The 22,124-nt window shown below is 40.0% G+C and overlaps 1 protein-coding gene across 1 annotated transcript; it reads right to left on the reverse strand.

Moving 5' to 3' along the window:
• Positions 1–7,787: 7,787 nt before the first annotated feature.
• LOC139292528 (interleukin-1 receptor-like 1) lies at positions 7,788–20,866 on the reverse strand. The gene is made up of 12 exons (XM_070914886.1): positions 20,771–20,866; positions 18,179–18,242; positions 17,171–17,417; positions 16,784–16,967; positions 15,955–16,105; positions 14,775–14,837; positions 13,810–13,933; positions 12,711–12,859; positions 11,797–11,934; positions 10,534–10,698; positions 9,961–10,106; positions 7,788–9,096 (listed from the first exon to the last, which is right to left on the reverse strand). The coding sequence occupies exons 2-12, from the start codon at positions 18,237–18,239 to the stop codon at positions 8,848–8,850; spliced, it is 1,677 nt and encodes a 558-aa protein (XP_070770987.1). The 5' UTR covers positions 18,240–18,242; positions 20,771–20,866; the 3' UTR covers positions 7,788–8,847.
• Between the last annotated feature and the right edge of the window lie 1,258 nt (positions 20,867–22,124).

A 22,124-nucleotide genomic window follows, 5' to 3' on the forward strand; every position in this document is an offset into this window, starting at 1 on the left:
AGTGCAAATGCAATACAAAACATAAATTAAGTCTATCATAGAGCATTATTTTACTAAATAGAAGATGGTAAAAGAGTTAGGCCTCACTTTGACTTCAGCGGTGCTATGAGCTCAATGCTGATGTCAGCATGCTCACAATGACAATGCTAACATGTGCCGATGTTTAGCAGGTTCAAAATCTTAGTTTGGCCTATTTCACTATAAACAAAAATGTCAACCTCATGGCGGCATTAGAGTTAAAGTCAGAGATTAATCAAAGTCTGTAGGATTCATCCTCTAGGGACCATGAATGTCTGTACTAAATTTCATGGAAATCCATCCAATAGTTATAGAGATTTGAGACATTACCTTCTGGACCAAAGTGGTGCTAGCATGGCAAAAAAAAAAAAGTTTCTACTTTCCTTCACTGATTATTATAACACTTAAATGACCCAGTGCATTAAACCTGAACACTTCTTTGGTACAAACCCACTGAGTATCAAAAACTGTCAAATACAGAAAGCCAGCATCGGAGGCCTTGTCAGTTTCATAGTCTTGTTAAATATTTGATCATATTCTTTTTTCCTCATTTGATTTTTGTTAGTTTTATTTAGGCAAAGTTCTTGTACAACTGTTTGTGTTAGATGACATTTAAGATTTGCCAAGTTTGGTTTCTTTTGTCAAATGATAAAAAGGGGTTTCACAGGACAAACACGTTTAGTTAATCAAACTAAGGTATTGAAAAAAGTACCGTTTTCATCACACTCAGGTATTCAAAATTTTCAAATGATGCCCAGCCCACATTCAACCTTATGAAGTTTACAGTTTGACCTTCGAAACACTTCCTGTTAGCGAGCTTCTTCTTGTCTCAGAGAGTGATCATGTCATGTTTCCAGTTTTAAATACATGATATAGAAAAAAGTAGATGTAGCACATTTAATTGTTTCAGTGTCATGTCGAAGTGTCATTCAGCATGACACTGAAACAATTAAATATGTGTTTCCTGCCACATCCATTCACCTGCAGTAGCCTGCGTACACACCTGCTTCCGATTAGCCATCAGACCCAGTATATATACTCCCTCAGCCAGCATTCATTCTTTTGCCTAAACTTTCCATTCCCTTCAGTTTTATCTACCTATCTGACTGCACTCTAGGGAATAAGTGTTTTCTTACTTTGACAGAGTAAAGACAGCTTTTGCCCCTCAACCTCTGCCTGGTGTAACTGCACGAGCCCTCACCAATCTCCTGAATTCCCAGCGATGCTGTTTAACCTCATTACTCATGGGAACGAGACCTTTTATCATTTACACCAACTGATTCTGTCAACTTTGGAAACCAGTGACGACGGCTTGTTGCCAGCCTGGCCAACACTGATGCGTGATGCAGGCCTTCGCATGCTCAGTAAACGTTCCCTGAACAAACCTGGAAAACCCAGGTCAGGACATGCAAATTGGCTGGGTGTAGCTCCTATTTTAGTCTAAAGCCAACACTGATCATCAGGGTTGAGCACCAATTTAGTTATTAGAGTAAATGTCATTGGTATTGTATATGCAAATTCACCACGCTAGAACAAAGTATATTTGGCCAGATCCACATCAGGTGGCAAGACCTGTTCTGGGTTCGTTTGCTAAACATGCCTGCAACATGATTGGTAGTTATGGCTCCTACTGTCATCAGCGGAGGCATTAAATTAGATGCAAAAAGTTTGTGAAAGTTACAACCTCCACTGATATTTTAGTGCTGGTATCTTTCTCAAACATTTTTTCTGCCACAATATTCTTATCAGGATGGAAATGTCTCAGAAACTGTGTAAAAACAATATTATATAATATTCTTATTCTGGGATTCCACTAGAGTAGCTTTGCATGATTCACAGTTCAAAAAAGTCCTTATTTGTCTTCTACTGTTTAAAGACACAGTTTCTGATTATGGGCTGTGTGCATTTCTCCTTGAACTGAGCATTTTGATACTTTCACAGTATTTATACAGACCTGCTTTATTTTCTCACTCTACAATATGGGACCTTTAAATGTACTTTAGGCCTATCAACACGTCACTCCGAGCCAACAGTATGGTAACCCTGAATACACACAAAAATATACACCAACCACTGAACATGTAGGTGAATATACAGTATATAACACATGCTTGGGATATCTATTGAAAATGTGTTGGTACACACAAAGAGAAAATATTGTCATATCAGTAGAAGTACACTTTTACTTTTGTTCAAATACAGCTTTTATTTAGGCATTTTAGTTAATATGCAGATTAGCTCATTATGCCAACTTCATTAATATCACACATTTCTCACACAAGTAAGCCCACAAGTATTTACAATTTACAAGAAAAGAAAATAACTAATTAAGCAAATAAAAAAGAAACTAATTATTACCTCGGATTATAAACATCTTAACAGAGATTAGCGTCAGGCAACTTATTGCACTGTTTAAGGAAGCTTCATAGCAAAAGTACTTATATCTCATATCTTGTCATAAATCTTTGTACGTTACAATATTCCAGTGTGCAGTGGGCAGAACAAAAAGGAGGCTTGGAATATTAACGAACCAAACAGTATCTGTATTACAATTCCAAAATCCCATTCGTTCATTTATCACATCACAGTCATTTTATTATCAGACTGATTTTCCTCTCTGCTCTCCATCAACCACCCCCACCACTGCCCCTCTCTGACTTGCAGTGACTCCTTAATTGGGGCTCAGCTGACAGGTTTTCCCCTCAGGGAGCAGGAGCCATGTGGACCATCTGCTTCTGGTCGCAGGATGAACAGGTGTCCTGCTCCCTGCCGCCTGCCTGCACCTTACCAAGGCTCTCGAACGCAGCACGGCACAGTGCGGCGCAGTATCGCTTCTGTTTACACAAGATAAATCTGAGTAGTTTTCTTTGATCTGTGTGGCATTTCCAGCTCAAACAAAAGCGGAAACATATGGAAGTGCCATCAAATCTGAGAATGATCACAGCCGTGAAAGTAAAGCCTGTTATTACAGTTCTGAGTCAGTTTAGTCTCTTTTCATTTGACCCATGCATCTATGTTCTTCAAATATTTTCTAAAATGGATCCATGTATTTTTTTAAAAAGCTTTTCTTATATCTGCAACCGATGTAAATCACAATTATCTCACTTTGGTTTGTACCTTTATTAAGTTAAGGAGTTCTGCAGGGAAATTCTGCTTCCCATTAGGCCATTTCACTTTGTGTTGCTTTGATTTTGTTCTATTTGAGAAAGTCCAGACTTCAATTTTTTTTGTCTAAAGTGGATCCAAAAACTATTCTTATTAATACAGAATATTCAAGGATTGTTTGTGGTGAAAATATTTATTTTGTACAACAAACTAATTTACTAACTAACTGATAAATCAATAAAGTTAAGAGTCTCCAGCTCAAGTAACTGGCATTGTCTTTGGAATGGGAGGAAACTGGAGCACCCACACAAACACATTCATGTCCATGCAATAGTGATACAAATGCTTACTATCTAGTCTTTTTGATATCCGTATCTGTACATGCTCAGAGCTCAATTAGCACCACTGTCATCATGAGCAGTGCTGTCCAGGGTAGGACACCATAGGTGAAATAGCACAAGTAAGCACAACCTGCATCCCAAAACACACATTTCACATCAATCCCCTCCAGAAAATGAAATTTGAGTCCAGTTTCACTCATTTCACTCTGAGAGAAATCATTCAACTGAGGGATGAGAAGAAGAAGAGGAAGAAGAGAAAGGACAGAAGAAAGAGAAGGTGTAAAGATAATCCAGGCAGAGGGACGAATGAATGTGTGTCAGTAAAGAAACAGCAGGAGCAGAGGCTGCAGCAGCTCTTCCTTCAGCCCACTGGGTAAACACTGATCCAGGCAGCAGGGATTACTCCAGGCTCTTAACAAGGCCTGAGAAGTGGATACACGGAGAGGAAGAGGTAGTCCAGCTGGTATCATCCACACACACGTTACAGGCATAATGCTATACTAACAGCCCCCACACATGCTCCTACCTATGGAGAAGGAAGCCAAACAAACCAGACCAGACCACATGGTGTGTGTGTGTGTGGAGGGGGATGGGACAGGGTCACGGAGGACTTTGAAGGCACAAAAGGTTGGCCTTAGGCCCAGTGCCCTTTGGGTCACTTAAGGAGGCAAGGAGGCAGCATGAAAACGTGTGTGCGCACACACACACACACACACACACACAAACACACACCACCTGCTGTTCACGCAGACTCGTGTTTGGTGTAATGGAAATGGAGTGATTCAGCAGCCACACAAAGCAAGACACATAGCTGAGATTTACCACATAACTCTGGCCAATAAAGCTTCTGTGGCAACCTGGTCAGCATCTTTGGAATTGTTTTCAAACAGGAGCGACGGACTGCAACTAAGGATCATTTTCGATTATTCTGCACTAATTAAACGTTTAGTCTATAAAATGTCAGAAAATAGTGAATCGAGATCTTCACAACTGTAAATCTAGAACCTGCAAAATGTGTGATTTCTGGCTGATAAACTGCCATGTGTTTGCCGGCACAATGACACACAACACAACATACACTTCTGGTTTTTGCAAAACGACTTGTGCACATGTGAATGAGGATAAATACTTCCATAAGTGCTTAAAAGGAAGGAAGCACTGCAACCACCTGCATTCTGCTGTCTGCCTCTGCCAGATTTAACCATGAAAAAGATGACTTTTTGAAAACTCTGTGATGTTGCTGGAGCCCAGTGGGATTTTGAGAGGTTTATGTCAGAAAGGCCACATCAGGAAACGTTCCCAGTGACAGTCAGGGAAAATCTGGGAACTTTCAGACAAACCAGGAAGGGAAAGCATTGTTAAGTCATGAACATTGTTATGAAAAGTAATGGAAATGTTATGGAATTTCACATTCACAGATCTACTGTTATGATGAAATGTCACACACACACACACACACACACGCACACACACACACACACACACACACACACACACACACACACACAGCTCCCTGATTAAGTCATGATAGATAGTCCCCACAGGGCCTGGCCTATTGAACACAGTTTCTGTGCATGTGTGCATGTGTCTGTGTTGTGTATTAGCAAATATCCACATTTACATACATGCTGGTGCATGCTTGTGTGTGTGTGTGTGTGTGTACGTATGTGCGGCCATGTGTCTGACTGCGTGCAGGTGTGTGTGAGTGTGTGTGTGCATGACACCGGGGCGAGTGCCGGGTCGGCGGGGTCAGAGAGGAACAAAAGAACGGAGCAGCTCCCAGCTGCCGGGCCAAACGTCATCCAGCAACCCCCCCTCCCCATCCCCTTCCTTTTCAATGGGAGCGTGCCGCTGTCCTGCTTCTGCTGACACATGCACATTTACACACACACACACACACACACACACACATGTCCCGCCTGGCGGTCCACAGTCATGTCTAGAGCTCGCTGCAGCAGGCAAAGGGGGTAAAAGGGCACATGGGGACATATGCGGAGCATGCATGGATGCAAATGCACAACACAGACTAACATCTGAACTCACACATCAGTGCTTCCCCTCAGATTTTTGCAGCATTTTAACCATTAAAAGACACTAGAACTCTTTACTAAACACGAGTTTAGCAGCCAACCTGTCCAACTGTAGAGGAGAAAGTGCAGGAAATAAAGAATGTTTGGTGAAATACTGCTTAGAGACTGTTTCAGACTGTGTCAAGTCAACCAATATACCATATAAAAATACTCAGCTACAAGTGAAAGTCCTCAACATTATACCTCAGTTAAAATACAGAGATTTGTAGCCTCAAAATGTTCTTAAAATATCAAAACCACACACCTCTGCTAGAAGGTAAAGGTAAAGAGGGTCAACGTCTTCACCTGGCTGTAGATCCAAACACTTGACTTTACATTTGACCTTTAGTTCAAACTGTTGGATTTGAAGTCTGCCTAGCTGAATGGTTATGGGATAATATAATTGGTGGAATTTTCATGTTTGAATTCTACCAAAATCTAAAATAGCAGAGGTTCAAAAAGACTTTAAAGGCTCAGCTCACCCAACTTCCAAAAAAGAAAACAACAACAAAACCCAATACTTTCTCATTTACCTCTAATAGATTTGGTTTTATTTGTCCAGGTTCTGAGTTATCCGCCTCTGAAGAAATAAACGAATGCGACAGCAAACACACCGGTTCTAAACATTTATCAGAAAAGAACAAAACTTAAAATCTTCCATTGCAAACAAATCATTTTGCCTTCTTTCCCCACACTCTGCAGATAAAACCTGCTGCCAAACCCCCGAATGGTCAGCCCCTAATCTCTTCACATAATGCGCAATCTTCTTTAAATATTCCAACATCTGAGATTTCAGAATAAAAGTGTAACATGACCTGTGTTTCCACGTGCTGAAGTGTTGAGAGGAAACAGATCATTCATCTCAGCTCACCACTCAGCAGTGTGTGTGTGTGTGTGTGTGTGTGTGTGTGTGTGTGTTCGAGACGAGGAAAGCAGGCAGAACTTGTTCAGTATGGGTTGTTTCATTAACTCTAAATGATGCCACAATGTGAACTAATTATATTGCATAGAGGCAGAAAAAGTCTTCAAAGGTTTTGAATCACTCTAGTGGTGCCACACACAGTTTATATTGACTTGACTGCAGCTTTGCAGCACATCCTGTTAACTTCCAGTCATTCTCTTTGGCTCTTGGCTGCAGCACTCAGTAATGATTCTGTCTGGAGCTGATGGCGTTTTCAAATCTGCTGTTGCATTGATGTTTCCGTCAGAATGGAGTTGTTACTCATCAGTCAGAACAGGCTACATATGACTTCGTAACGCTTTGAAGTGTTCATTTGGTCTGAAACACAAAACGCGTCGCGTACGAAGAGAAGAAGGACAGGTCACCACTTACTCTCGCATGGCGGGATGAATCCTCCATCACACGCTGAGGAACCGCAGGAGGCAGAGCAGGACTTGCAGACAGGAGCTGCCGTTTCAATAAGCAGCTGAGAAAGTCGGAAAATCCCACATGATCAGTTGCTTGGTCCGTGTGTGTGTGTGTGTGTGTGTGAGTTTAAGGCATTGCATGGTTTCTATCGTGTACCTGCCTGACTGTCTCCACCCAGCGGCCTCCATCCGCACCTGTCCGCGATGCAAACACTCTCTTTTGTAGAATACTACATATTACTGCTGCTACAACTACAATATATATAATACAATATAATATTTTATTGCAGATGCAATAAACGCTTTTTTTTTTTTTTAACCTGAGTGCCATGGCCACTTTCCCCCTTTGTTTTCACTTTATCTTTTTGGCATCATAGAGACAGTTTTCGTTAAATGAAGTCTTTCCCAGGTTGATCTGTCCAGCATTATAAGATTAAACACCAACCAATTTGCAAATAGGTAAAGCAACTCTTCCAGAAAATCTCAAGATAAAGTGGTTAAAGCGATATGTTCATTCACACTCATCTTACGTACAACATACGCAGCATATGTCTCCCTCTACTGGATGAACGCTGTAACAACAATTACATTCAACATGTTGAATAGTAGGTCAAGAATATCCCCCAAAAAGTAAATACTATTGGAGACAATTGTGTGATGTGGGCTGGGAGACGGGGAGAGGTTACCTGCCTGCTTCTGTTGTGGCAGTGTTGATGGATGTGAGTAACAACTGTAATTTCTGCAGTAATACATACATACCACCACTAAATTCCAGATTGAACGTGTCTATACTTGAACACCTATGAACACTGCTGTGTCGATACCACAACATTACGTGTTACCATAACAATAAGGACAATGCACAAGAAACCATGAAAAACGTCTGTACTATTTGTGGCATATCTTTAATTAATAACCAGACATATTGAGAACAGCTCCTTCATCTTGATGTTGGTGACAGAAATTGAATTTGTTGTCCAATCTTTATTCTGCAAAGAAATAAAAACCCAAACACAGTTTCTTATAATTACATGACTTCATTCTATATTGACTCGTTTTCATATCTTTTATTTCTGCTGGAGCTTATTGTGCAAAATAATCAACAACACTGGCACATCAACATTAGAAATAATGAGGTCTGTACAAGTCCCTCCAGCACCTTAAAATAGTGGACTTCTATAATAATATTTGAATATATTTTAACTCTAATATGTAACCACCTAAAACCCTAAAACACGGCCATTTTGCCAGAAATAAATTCGCCTCACTGTGCACTACAAAGAAAAGCAGCTGGGGAAGATACGCAGGTATGAATGATAACAATAGCTTACCTGCTCCAAATATTCAAGCCACAGGCCTGATAGGTGACCACATGGATCATGTCAGAGATCAGCTGAAACCACGTTTACACAGCTTAAAGAAGTCAAGTCATTTCATGTTATGTTCTGAAATGTTGAGGATGTTTTTCATTTCTGCTACATGCAGACATTCTAAACGCTGGTCCTTTTCTTTGATTCCTGAATGCATTTTAACATTATACTTTTATAGCTTCTGTTGAAAACATTCTTATTTTGTACATTTTTATTTTATTACTCATGATTACTTTCTACTTTCTGTTTTTTCTGTGTTGTTCTATTTTCTGTGGGAACTTTATTTTTTTTACTTTATATTTTGTCTTTTAACTAGCATAGGGTGCAAGGATGTGAGCAACGAAATGTACATCGTTTTATGGAGGAATAAACATATACTGTATACACTATATATACACTATCTGGACTTATGTGCATCATTCTGGCATATATACATATAAGTGATGTGATCCATCACATCACATGTGAAGGGTGTGATGGGACGGGTGCATGTGTTTTTTTGTTTGGTTTTGTACATGCTACATACTGCATCTGTCATCCCAGGGAGGCCAAAGGAAATTACAGTCCATAAAGGTTTCAAATAATATCATACTGTGGACATTTTTTGGCAGGTGTGGCAGGCATCAGGTATCGCACTCTCTTCCAGAAGCGCGAGTTCCATGCCGCAGCGCCCCGTGAATCCTTTGGCCCCCTAATGGGGGGACTCTTGCGAATCAGGTGCTGCAAGCCAGGGGGAAGGTGTGTGTATCCTTGGGGCTCAGGGTCTCCCAGCTGGATCAGAATCACATTCATTTCCCTCTGGACCAGCGCATGGTGGAGCCCCACCTGGAAAATGATAAATAGCATTCTTTTTACTCCTTTATTGAACAAACTGGATGTTTATTTCTACAAATATTTTCCCTGGAGGTTCTAACAGGCTGAGTAAAACTTCAGAAGGTAGATTCAAAGAAGTCTTTGTATAAAAAGCAAGAAGGGCCATAGTTGCTCACAATGTTCTTTTCAGCCTTATTTTCTAAAAATGCAACTCATGTCAAGATGTCAAACAGTTCTATGATGGTTAACACTTGATTATCTCATCATCTTCAGGTAACAAATTGTAATTTTCTGTCACAACAATTACTTTATAGTCAATTGTCTACTGGTCATTTTCTGATTATTCTTTTAATTTAAGAGATGATTTCATCTTGACCACAATGTGAGGACAAGTAAGACAAAAGATCTGCGTACTCCATAGCTCACAATAAATTCAACAGATCGAAGATCACTGAGAAAACAAGCAATATTCTGTACACATACACCAAAAATCAAACAAACATTACTCGGTAGAATAGAATTTGGTTATTGACCATATGGACCCAAGTTGCTACTGAACTGTCAGTGCTGAACAGCAAGTGCTTCTACAAAAGACTATGATAGAAAAAAAACCCTTACAAATGTAAATACAGTACAATTAAAAAATACATGAATCTACTTCATCATAACATGAATTATCCAAAAAGGAAGCACAGAAGGTACTGCATATTAAAGACAATGCTTAGTGGGAAAGAGGAAAAATAGAGATATAGAGATGCAAAAAAATGTTTACAGCAAAAGTACAAAATAAGCACTAAGCCAAAATTAGTACAACAAGGGAATAATCAAAAACGTATCAACAGCTCCCACACTTTGATAGATTTGTAAGACTCCTACCTGCCAGTCAAACCCTCCTAGTTCTGTGTTTTCGGGCGAGGCAAGATGTCGGTCTCTGATCTGGGACCCTGATCCTAAACCCGGGGTGAGGATGACCATCAGCCTCCTGCTCTGCTTCATGCGGTCCTCCACCAGCTCCAGGCGGTCTGTGGGGTCAGACAAAATGCTTTCAAAAAATAGTTCATGGAGTGTTTGAAAAATGTTTCCTCAGGCATGTACTACAACAAAAACATGGTGCACAAGGTGTAGAGGACCCCCTTTCAGAGAGGCTACCATGATGTGCCTTTCCTGTAAATTAATGCTGACACCACCATCTAAAGCAAAAAAAAGAGGAGAAGAAGAAGAAGGAAACGCAAGGAGAGGGTGTGAGAGTGGAGAGGAAAATGAAAAAAGAAGTGAATACAATGACTTCATTCCTAAAATGACATCATCATGTCTTATACTTTGCTCTACCAAACAATTTGAAAACAATACAATTAGTAATGCAAACCATGTGAACAGCACTGTAAAAAAGTGTGCCTGTGTGTCCAAAATTACAAAAACAAGAACCCCCCCCCCCCAGGAAAGTCTGACCTTCCCCAGGTATGTCATCCCTCCCATGGATGAAGAGCCGATATCCACACTTTTCCTCGAGGACAGAGGGCAAATTCTTTGTGACGAACTGACAAAGTGATTCCTCAGTGACCTTGTCCATGTTCTGCATTTGGTAGACCACGTAGGCATCGTACACCCTCCCATCTGGGAAATACAAACAAATTCATAGAATTCATGGAAGTGTCTGCTGTCCAGGTTCTGATTTTAGTACAAAATAAGCACAAAGACAAAATGAGTACAACAAGGGAATAATCAAAAACGTATCAACAGCTGTTCACTCCTGAGAGAGACAGTCAAACTGTGTCCCTCTTAAACTATTACTGCTTTATTGCTATTCATTTCGGTCTGAGCGGGGCAAGAACTCATCTCACCCAAACTACCAGCATGTCCTCAGTCCGTCTCGCTATTTATCACTTTTAATTAAATAGTGTTGAAATACAAACAAATTCATAGAATTCATGGAAGTGTCTATTGTCCAGGTTCTGATTTTAGTCGGTTCAGATTTCAAATGTTTTTGTTTACTTCCCCGTGAGATCATTATGACTCAACACAACCTTGTCACCACACCCTCTCTTCTGTGGTTGATGAATGTGAATTGTTACACATGCAATTAGAGTGCTGAAAAAAAAAAGGCTTGGATGTAATTGTGAGTCTTGAGGAAAGGGTTCCTGGAAAAATACAGCATTGCCCTCAGTGAAACTACCGTGGGAAACTAAAAAAGCATTAGCTGTAGTTTATAGCTCCAATTTGGTTTTTGTGAAGCGGCGGCAAACACATCCAAGAATTGTCTCATTGTCTAATTGCCTCAAAAACATAAAAATGATTTCCTGGTTACACAATCTCTCTGACTCATGGTCACCCAGGCTACAAAAATTCACAATTCTCTTGCACTTGCTTATGATTCCTAGTTATTTTACTTCTACTTGCTCTGTAAGAAAGATCCTAATATGCAAGCTAATATCACCAGATAAGATAGCCGATTAGCTTAGCTTAGCATAAAGACCGGAAGTTAGGGGTAATAGCTAGACCGGCTCAGTCCAAAGTTGAAAGACCACCTTCAAGCACCTTTAAAGCCGACTAATTAACCTCGTTTGTTTAGTCAATACACAGACAAAGATGTAAAAACGACGGTGGTTTTGGAGAGAGTTAACAGAGCAGTAAAATGAGGAGAAAACACAAAAGTTTTTATTTTGGTATGGACTTAAGATAACTAAACTCCCATACTTCAAAAAATCTTCTCACCTTTATTATCACTGCTTAGTGGGAAGTAGGGTCTGAATAAGAGAGCGAGGTCGATAGCAAAGCACTTGACCAGCACGGCAGCAAACACACAGAAGAACAACACACACACTCCTCCAATGACCAATCGGATTATTGACTCTGGAAGAGAAACACACAATTAATGAGTAAAAGAAAATGTGTGTGTGAGTGTGTACATATCACTAAAAGATAAGGCTGGCAATATTCTGCATTTTTTTGCATTGTCAAAAAATTCAACACAAATGCCAAAGCCAACAATGAGTCATTTCAACTAACAAGTATTGCCTGTGCAGCCGAAGCCTGCACCCACACATTCACACAGTCAGGCAGACAGTAGACAGCAATCCAGATATCATAGTTCATCTTAGTGGACGAGAGCGGGATGGTAAGATTAGGTGAATGTCAGCAGAGAATGCAGGCAACGGTTAACGGCATTATCATCTTTTTAATTTTTTTACTTTTATCCGTCTTCTGTTACGGAATTTACATTTACCAGAAGTTACGTTGCTCCCTCACAGAAGGAGAAAACATGGGCGATCTGGACGAGAAGCTAAAAAATGTCTTTTATTCGGACCAACATTCTGCTCCGGAGCAGGTTAGGTTCGAGATAACACATCAATGCGTATAAAAGCACTTCAGTCGCCATTCTCTCCCCCTTCTGCTACTGTTTTTAATGTCCCCGCCGTTACACGAATCAACAACCTCCGAGCTCACAGCCTACACGCTGAAAATGCGACATATCCTAATGCGTGTTTCGTTTTGCCGTTCTGTTGGACTGTTGGTTTGTTTGTCCCGTGCCGTCCAGAAGGTGTTGTCCATCTGCTGTCTGCCGTCTGGCTGAATCCATGGGAATGCAGCATTAGCCACAGACAACAATCAATGATCCTGTCACTGACCTCTCCGCTTAAGAGTTACAGTGTCAGACACCAATTTGTAAAAGCCCACACCGATGCATTTAAATTCAGCCTGAAAATCTTTAGCAGACACTTTTCCAATGGTCAGGATTGCAGTGGAGATGGTATTCTTTGAAGGTTCCTCGATGACCCTAACAAAAGACACAGAATTTGCTTGATTAAAGAAAAGGAGATTATTGCTGATTACAGAGGCCGAAGTGGTTCACTGCAGCGGCCAACCTGGGCAAGGAAATCCACCAAATCCTTTATAAAAATGTTCTACAGTTGCAGGAAGGTTTTCAACCACGCTAACAACAGTAGGAATAGCAATGTTAGTCAGTCGGTCCACCACTTTGGTCCAGGCTGAACTATCTCATGGTCCGCTAAGGACGACTCATAATGACTTTTCACCTAGTGCCCCAAACAGGTCGAATTTTTCACATATCCAGTAAAATATCTAAAAATATGTTGACATTTACTGAAAGGATTGGAACAATATTTGGTACAGGCAGTTATGGCCCCTAGACGATGTAACCTACTGACTTTGGTGATCCCCTTATAGTTCCTCAAGTGCCACCAGCCAGTTGAAAATGTGTCTCGACAACTACTGGATGAATTGCTATAACATTTTGCACATCGCCTGGTTTATTTTCAGTTTGTCCAATTGTCCTTTGGTTCATGACTAATGAACTAATGACATTCCCCTCAGCCTCGTCAGTACTTTCTGTTTAGTGCTAATTAGGAAATGTTAGCATGCTAACGTGCTAAACTGAGATGTTAAAACGTTTCCGGCTAGTGTGCGAAATGTGCCATCAGATGAAAACAAAACGTGTGTGCGTGCGTGTCTGCAGGGACGTGTTTGTGTGTTTCATGAGTCATTTCATGTGCACGTTTAAACACAGATGTGGGCTGTATATTTCATTAGGGTTAAGCATGAGCGCAAACACGTCTGTATGAGTGTACATTAAATAACAAATGTGTAAATAACAGTACACAAATGAGTACACAGTTACATTTTGTCGTGACACAGCTGTGCATTCACGGTCACACATATCGGTATGTTGTGTCATTTTCTGTCTTGAATTAGTGCAGTTCTGCTTACGTTTTGGTGGTTATATTGTATCTGTTGTCCTGGTTGGGGATTCCAGTAACCTTCCAGCTAGCATGACAGTGAGGTTTCACGTTAGTCCCACAGAAAACTGAGCAGTTCAGCTTGATCTCAAAGCCTGGTAGAAAGAACAAAACACATTTAATAAGAGACACTTCACCTTCACAGTGTGTGTTCATACAGAGAAGTAATTCATTGACACTGCAGCAGTTATTCTATTTCTCCTGCTACGTATGGAGAGAGTGGCTTCGAGCCATTTGAACTTGGCAGCACTGAATTAAAACACTGAGATGAGTGAATTTTTTTTTGTCTCAGTCCTGCTCTTACAAGATATGTCTTTTAGGATGTGACTTGGTGCACATTAAGGTTGTCAAGATATAACACAACCCACCAGAAACCTTGAAGGAGAGCCTGAGGAGGGTTTATAACGTGGGGGACATCAGAGTCTCCACCCCACATGCCAATTACCAATTCACTTTCTTGGCTAGATAATGGTAGCAGTGCAGTGCACCAGTTCTCGTTCAGTCAGCCCCTCTTTAATTGTCTTAATGTTCCTCGACCAGAAAGGAAAGGTGGTGGTGTTGATGCTATATTTAAAGACAAATTTCAATGCAAGCAGTTAAAATGTGGTGATTTGCCTCCTTTCAATATATTTGCACTGTGTTGAAGGAAACACCAAAAATCCTGCTGTTAACAATTTACAGACCTCCAAGATCCTCCACTAATTTTAATGACAACTTCACTGAGTTGCTCGCTGTTATCTCAACAGAATTTGGCCATCTTTACTGTCATAACATTCACATTGATAAACCCAAATCGACCCATTCTGTGGTCTCTTTGAAACTTTTGATCTATTGCCACATGAGAAAGGGCCCACACATATGTGAGGTGTGAGTGGTTTAGTTGATACAGGAATTGTTACATTTGCAGTGTGCTGTTATTAGGTGAAGTTTTCCTACCTTCATCAGCGAACTGCTCCCCGGTCGGAGAGGTGATTTTTGGTGTACGGTGGATAGCTCGATCTGTAGGCAAGCAAAAATAAAACACAATGAGTGCTTCTTTCCGTTCTCTTCTACAGTTGAATTAATTGTAGATTCTTTGAAAGAGAAGAGGTCTAAGGAAGGGAAGCTGTCCAATTCAATTGTGTTATATGCACAGAGACACACTCTGCTCAGATCCTACACTTCACACCGTCTATATTGGGGATGGGTTGGGTATTTATTTATTTTTAATATGAGCCCTTTTGCAGGTCCTCTTACGCTCTATCTGCAGAAATAAGAGGACCATGCCCATGGCAGTCTCAAGATTTCTGGTCTCTTCAGGAAGTCCAGCCATTGTTGTGCCTTGTTCACCCACAGGGTGGTGTTGCAGATCTAGGTGAGGTCCTCGCTGATAAGAACGTCCAGAATTGAAGATAAATTACAGTCGGTGGTACATACACCCAATTCACTATTCACAACCATCATAATCTCTTGAGCGCGGTGCATTTTCTAAAAAAATAACTGATGTGGACTGTGTGTTGGAACTTCACTTGTAATCTCTTAATCTCCTTTTGGAGGCGATTGTAGCTGTTGACAAATGTTGACTATATTAGCTTGATAGCATCACATAAACCAATTAGAGAACAGATCCTCTGCGTCGATGATCGTGCATGAATGTGCCACTTACAGTTTCTTGGAAAATGTCTTCTGAAAATATTTCAAAACTGCAAAAATATCACTACAAGGAATCTTCATAGTCTGCTAGTTTAGACATGCTGTTCACACTTGTCTTATAAGCTCTAGTCATTTGAGCATTACTCTGAGAAGGAGTTCCTCCCCCCAGCCATGTCTTTGGTAACAGAGGGCACTATGCAAACACCGATTTTAGCCCAAAGGTACAGTAAAACTTACATAGTCAAGTAAGTTTTTAAATGCCCTTTTCACCTTCTTGTTCTGAATTATGTTAATGTCCTGTATTGTAAGTAAAGGCTGGAGCATTAGCATTAGCTAGAGGCTAATGAACCTTCCAAGAAACCCATGGATGATTTTGGTCTATATGCCATCAGTTAACAAGTAAGCTGACTAACAAGCTGATTTCCTGTACTCCTTTTCCTTCCCACTACACCCCAACTAAATTCTCATAAAAATTCTCTCTCACCTTTAACTGTCAGCCTCTTGGAGCCTGATGAGACGTACACCTTGTGGTTGTGTGTCCAGGTACAATTGCAAGTGTAGATGCCATTGTGATCTTTGGTCGCATTATAAATCCACAGGGCATCTTCATTGTCAGCTTCAATTAACATGAAGTCCTGCAGGAGGGGCCACAAACATAAGGAGGGGCGAGATCATTTAACGAGGACAATAAAGAAGAAATCCAACAAAGTCGCATGAAAGGAATTTGGAAACAGGATAGAAGAAGGGCTTGGAGGAATGCGGAGAATGTGAAGGAACTTTAACATTTGAATAACCACATGCTCTAAAAACTGGAAAAGGACATTTTGCAAAATAACATTTTATGTACTGTCTTGAGCGCTTGGCAATAGTTTTCTTAGCTTTCATGTCAATATAGCACGTTGAACTGAACTGAATAATGCTAATACAAATACACAAAAAATCTGTCACCACTCTAAATGTAAATATTTTAACATACAGGAGGAGTATCAGAAAAATGTACATGTAAAGTGTCCAAAATATATTAAATTATGATATATAATTCCTGATTTCTTTATAATAAGTTTGGCCTTCTAAAACAATGTTAAGTAAAGCTTTACTTTACGTGTCGTAGTTTGATAATCATTTCCTATAATCAACGCCCACCAGAACTGCTTCTATACTAAATACTACTATTTTAACAACAGAAAATGATACTTAATCACATGACATTTTTAACACTCCCATTAACAGGTTTACAGTTTAGAACCTGAAAAACATAATCACTTTTCTCTGCTGATCACAGCAGGTGTCATTGTTATCGCAGGTGGCCATACCTTGTACCAGGTGAATTTTCCTTCCATTATTTCACACGTGTAGCTGACAGATTCTGGACATGGGATCCTTTGGTTCAGGTCAGAGTTTTTGATTCCTCCGTAGAGAAGTTCTGGGTCATTTCTTGTTTTGAAGACTTCAACTTTTAAATGATAGTAGTTACACTTTCCTGAAGGTTTTGAGTGCCTAGAAAAGAAGCAATAGGTCTCTGTGATCCAGATCTGGGACCGCATTAACAGATCATCTCAGTGGGAAGATTGTATTTTGAAGTTTTGCCAAAAGATCAGAGCACAAAATTAATTATATCTTACGTTTAATGATAGAAATAAGAAAAATTACATCCAACTTAAGTTGTTAACTTAATGTTTTATAGAGACAAGTATTCTTACCGGGCAGTGTAAAATCCAGAGTTCTCAGGGAGGACGTTTAAGAAAAAGAGCGCACCGCCGTGGTAATGTACCGTCTCTTTTTCGTCGGTGGAGATTTTCTCAATCTGGGAGCTGTTTTTGTACCATGTGACGTTTTCATCAGGGATGTTGCTGTCGTTTAGTTCGTAAGGCACAAAATAAAATGCTTCACCTTCAAGAAGTCTATGTGTTTCTATGTCAGAGTTCTGACATTCTGGCTTGTTTGTCTCTGAAAATGAGGCAGAAGATGATAGAGATAATGGTGGTTACGATATAAGTGAAAAGCACAATGTTCCTGGATATGTAAACGTGCAGGTAGACAGAGGCCGCAATTGTTACCAAAGAGAAAAGGTTTTGAAACTTTGCATCTGTTATACATGGAAGAAGGTGATGAAATGTGTGCTGGCAGAGATGAATCATGATGATGATCATAGTAAAAATAGGTTTTGAATTCAACAGTGGGGATTATAATAGTATTACAACCACATCTAATAACTATATTCAGTGCTATTGTATTTAGATGTAAACTGTATTAAATGCTATGGCTGGCATTATTCTATATTTTTGTTCTTGACAACACATCCCATGAAATAGAACAAAACCATGTGTTAGTCCGTCTCTCAATACTTTCTAACTTCCCTATCATGTGTGGCGCTCAACCCCAAGCCTATTTTGTTGAAGACATGCAACCTTAAAGATATATTGTGAAACCAATAGTTTTACTTCTAAAAAAGATTAAGTCATTTTTACTTAAATGAAGTATTTTCAGCTGTGGATTGATACACATTTGGTGCTCTGGTGAGTATTTCCAGCCGCTGGATGGTGTATGTGGGATTGACTTAAAATAAACTACTGTGTGTGTGTGTGTGTGTGTGTGTGTGTATATAGTGGATCAATGGAGATCAACCTCTTGCGTGGTTACAGCTGCATATACAGATCCATTAATGCAGTTCTTTTCCTTGTATTCTTCTTCATCACAAAGTACCCTACCTGAACATTCAGCTGTAGTTATCACCATGAAGATGAGGAAGCGAAGCCGGGAAGAATCCATTTGCTGAGAGAGACAGAGTACATTCAAGGTTCAACCGCATTGTTTTGCTTCTTCTTAAGTAACTATCTTGGCACGTGTTACATATAAATTGTCTAATTCATGCACCGTCAGCCCTGCAGGGACCTTCAACCACAGCGCTGCTTCCTGAAACTGCCTCCCAGTGCCTTATCATCACCCCCACAGAACGATATGATCATGGCAATTTCAAAACAAGTCTTGTAGGAATGCCACACACCCGATGTTAGAAGACTTAATCACGTTAGAATGGACATCATGCCGCCACGTTGGAGGACTGTCCTCAGATTAACCTGTTAGATTGCTTGCTAGTTTGTATTTCTATTCTTCGTAGATATATATACGGATGACATGCAACTGGCTGCACTTGAACCTAGAATGTCCTAGTTACATGGAGTATACTGTACACCTTATGGTCAAAGCACATGTTGCTGTCAGCCAAAGTCAGCCAACTCACATGGAATGGTTCATCAAGTGAATAACTGAAAAGTGCCGACAGTATCACAGTTTCACAGAGCCCAGTGACGTCTTCAGTTTGCTTCTTTTGCCAAACCAAGATATTCAATTTGCAGTGACACAAAACCAAGACAAGTAGCAAATCCTCACCTTTAAGAAGCTCAAACCTGCTAAGCCTTGTCATTGATGAACCACTTAAACCATTAATCAATTGTCAAAATCTTCGTCAATTAATTATTGGTCAGTTGATCAATGCAAATAATTTGTTTCAGCACCAATCTAAGTGTCTCTCATGCAACAGTCCCTTAGCTTTATGTAGTAATGAATGAAAAAAAAAACATGCAGCAGCAGTTACACAAGCGTGCAGTGGAAAATGTTCTCAAACAGTATCTGCACGGGACAGAACGATCTTATCTTCTGTACAGTTCCTCTCCTGATACGACTGAAAAACTGCAGGTTCAGTTAAACACTGATAAACACACTTTTAAACACAACTCCGGCCATCAAATACAATCTCCCATAGAGACATCAGCAGCTTTGAATAACCCTTTAATTGGAAGAGTCGTCATCTTAACTCATGAATGAAGCGAAGTGAAGTTAGTAAAACAGTTTTTTTAATAGAAAATAAGCAGCCGTTTGTTTCCCTGGGTGTAAAAGCGGGGTATGAAGAAACAATTTAAAGGAGACGATTAAGTGACGTGCTGTATGTTTTAGTAAGCAGTTGCCTAATTACACATCCAGCAGACATGAAGCAACATTGTCATTCACTTAGAGACGTGTTTTCTGTCCAACGCAGCTGTTTGGTGCTGAGCATGTGGTGCGTAGGTCACTAACAGGCGGACCCAGACGCTGTCCTGTACGGACCCGGACCTATAATCAATAAATTATTCAGGGATTACAAATTTTGACGGTTCTATTTTAACCGGCGCAGCTCTTCTAGTCTTTACGGCACTTTAGCGGCTCAAGAAACTCACAGACCAATTGCATACGAGTCACGCCAGCCCACGTGGCGCTACTCAGCCAATCAAATGTGTGCATTCCAGGCGATAAACACTGTGACTCTGAATACAGACAGACGAGAGAGGTGAGAGGCGAGTGACAGACGATAAGACGAGTGAGCGACACAGGAAGAGAAGACACGTTATTTACTGTGAAATTGGTTGAGACTGTTAAGTCAAGATGTGAAACAGTTAACAAAGAAAAAGGGAAACTCGAGCTGCTGCGACACTTTATTTTCTTTTTCTAAAATTAAACACTTAATTTTAAGATGCACAATTTTTCTAAAGCTATTGATGAGAGAATGAGAGGAGAACATTATACATATCTACAGTATTATATATCTGTATAGTTCAATGTTGAGTGACAATAAATATTGTCAGAATGTTTTTGAATTGTACTTTCTTTATTTGATTTGACAGTCAGTTGTTGAAGACATGCAGACGTTGATACAACTACTAGGCTACTTCAATATATATCACACTAAATCACAACGCAAGTTAGACATTAGGATGTTCCGGACCTTTGCTTGAGGACATTTTCTCTAACTGGAGCTGTTCGAACTTTAGTTGAACACCCCTGCTGTAGATAACATGTCTTTTGAATGTTTTCTGCTCCCTCGCAGGGCTGTTATAGCACCGTGCAATAAACTTTGGATAAGTTTACATAAATTACATTGAGGATAACACTGTGCGATGTTGAAACAGGTTTGGTTAATTATAGATGAAGTCACTGTAAACATTTGCTTGCTGTGCCACAGCTGCAAAACGAAAGACACTGTTTTGAACATCCCAACTCTTTTGGCCCATCTGAATGAATTGGATTTTAAGGTTTAACTCTCATAAATATAATGTTTGAAATATACTAAGTACAACACTTCTTTTACTTTGACCACTTAGATCTTAGTGCGTACATCTGTAAGTTATCGTTATATTTCAGTTTTCTGTCACTCAGGCACCTATTTAACTGCAGCACACAAAACAAACACATCCTGTAGTTTTACAATACAATGCAGTTTCAAATAAACCTGCAGTGCTGGAGTGCCAATTCAACCGCTGGCTTACCTCATAAAAGTGTGTGTTGACAGCCGGAGTGGATTCAGTCAGACTCTGTGTTGCTCTTCTCTTCTAAGTGGTTTTATATCTTCTCTGCCATCGCTGAGCTCAGCAGAGTGAGTGAGCAGCATCAGTCACATATGAAAACAAGAAAAAGGAAATCAATCATTAACACACACTCTCTCTCTCTCTCTCTCTCTCTCTCTCTCTCTCTCTCTCTCTCTGATGCATCTTAACTGGAAAAACCCTGACATCCTCCCTCCCTGGTTATTCTACCACATTTAAGTGAAAATGTGTGTGCGTGTGTGCCAAAACTTACATTGGCCTTTTTATGGGGGAAAATGCATGGGAAAATATTTACACATTATTTCAACAGCCTACGTCACAGACAGCTTGCGGCACCCTCCATGGTATTTATAAGAACAAGATCCTGCATGTTTATTGTGTAATGCACATGATAACAAGACTCCTGTCACTCCAAACTCCAGCCAGCTCCTTCAATAGTCATTCTTATGTTTTGCTTTGTGCTTGTCTGACATACAAATCCCCCTGTCAATCCAGATCCCACCGCTCCCCTCCTGTCCTGCCATTCCCATCACCTGATCTGACCTACTCACCTGCTAGTTTGCATCCATTCTAGCTTTCCAGCCTTCGTTTTCTTCCTGCTTGATTCTGCCTGCCTGTCCCCCCGAATTGATGATTGATAAGTTTGCCTGTTCTGACTGATCACCAGGTTTAGACCTTCGCTTGTCTTAACCTGATTGTCTGTGTGTCGTGCTTCTGGGATCACACTTGCCATTCCTCTGAGCCGTTAACCGTAACTCCAGATAGTTTGCACATACAGAGAAAATCACATGTTCTCTCCCAGGTGTAATTATAAGATCTAAACTGTCCTGTTGTGATGTTCCCTATGCAAAACAACTGGGTCAAAGCGAGGACCGAAAACATTAGAAAACGGCATCATGGTTGTCAGCAATATATTGTGTAAATTAGTATGAAAATATTTTGTATTATAGAACTATGACATCATATGAAGCCTAACATTATAAAGTAACTGTTTACCAAAATGTGTGTTCTGCTCTCACAAGAAAAACTTACTTACTAACTTCCTTAACTTATGTTGAATAATTACATTTAACTGTTAACAGTAAGACTTCCTGCCATTTATGAAGAACAAATATTGCAGATAGTTGAAGTGTAAAATAATAAAAAAAACTTTTAGGAAACATGGCTTGATGAACAGCATTTGACAATACAGTTATCATTGAGCAAAAAAGCACCAATTTTCACAAGGATAGTTTATTTTCTACCAAAATTCAAAAGATGTTATATTTTCCTGGTACATGACTGTGATTCAGTCTAT

The sequence above is a fragment of the Enoplosus armatus genome, chromosome 11 (genome assembly GCF_043641665.1).
Source record: "Enoplosus armatus isolate fEnoArm2 chromosome 11, fEnoArm2.hap1, whole genome shotgun sequence".
Classification (NCBI taxonomy): domain Eukaryota; kingdom Metazoa; phylum Chordata; class Actinopteri; order Centrarchiformes; family Enoplosidae; genus Enoplosus; species Enoplosus armatus.

Coding starts and splice junctions, on each gene's coding strand:
- LOC139292528 (XM_070914886.1), bottom strand. CDS start 18,239: ATGGATTCTTCCCGGCTTCGCTTCCTCATCTTCATGGTGATAACTACA. Junction 16,968..17,170: donor TCTGGATTTTACACTGCCCG/GTAAGAATACTT, acceptor CTTCTTTTCTAG/GCACTCAAAACCTTCAGGAA. Junction 12,860..13,809: donor TACAATATAACCACCAAAAC/GTAAGCAGAACT, acceptor GTCTTTTGTTAG/GGTCATCGAGGAACCTTCAA.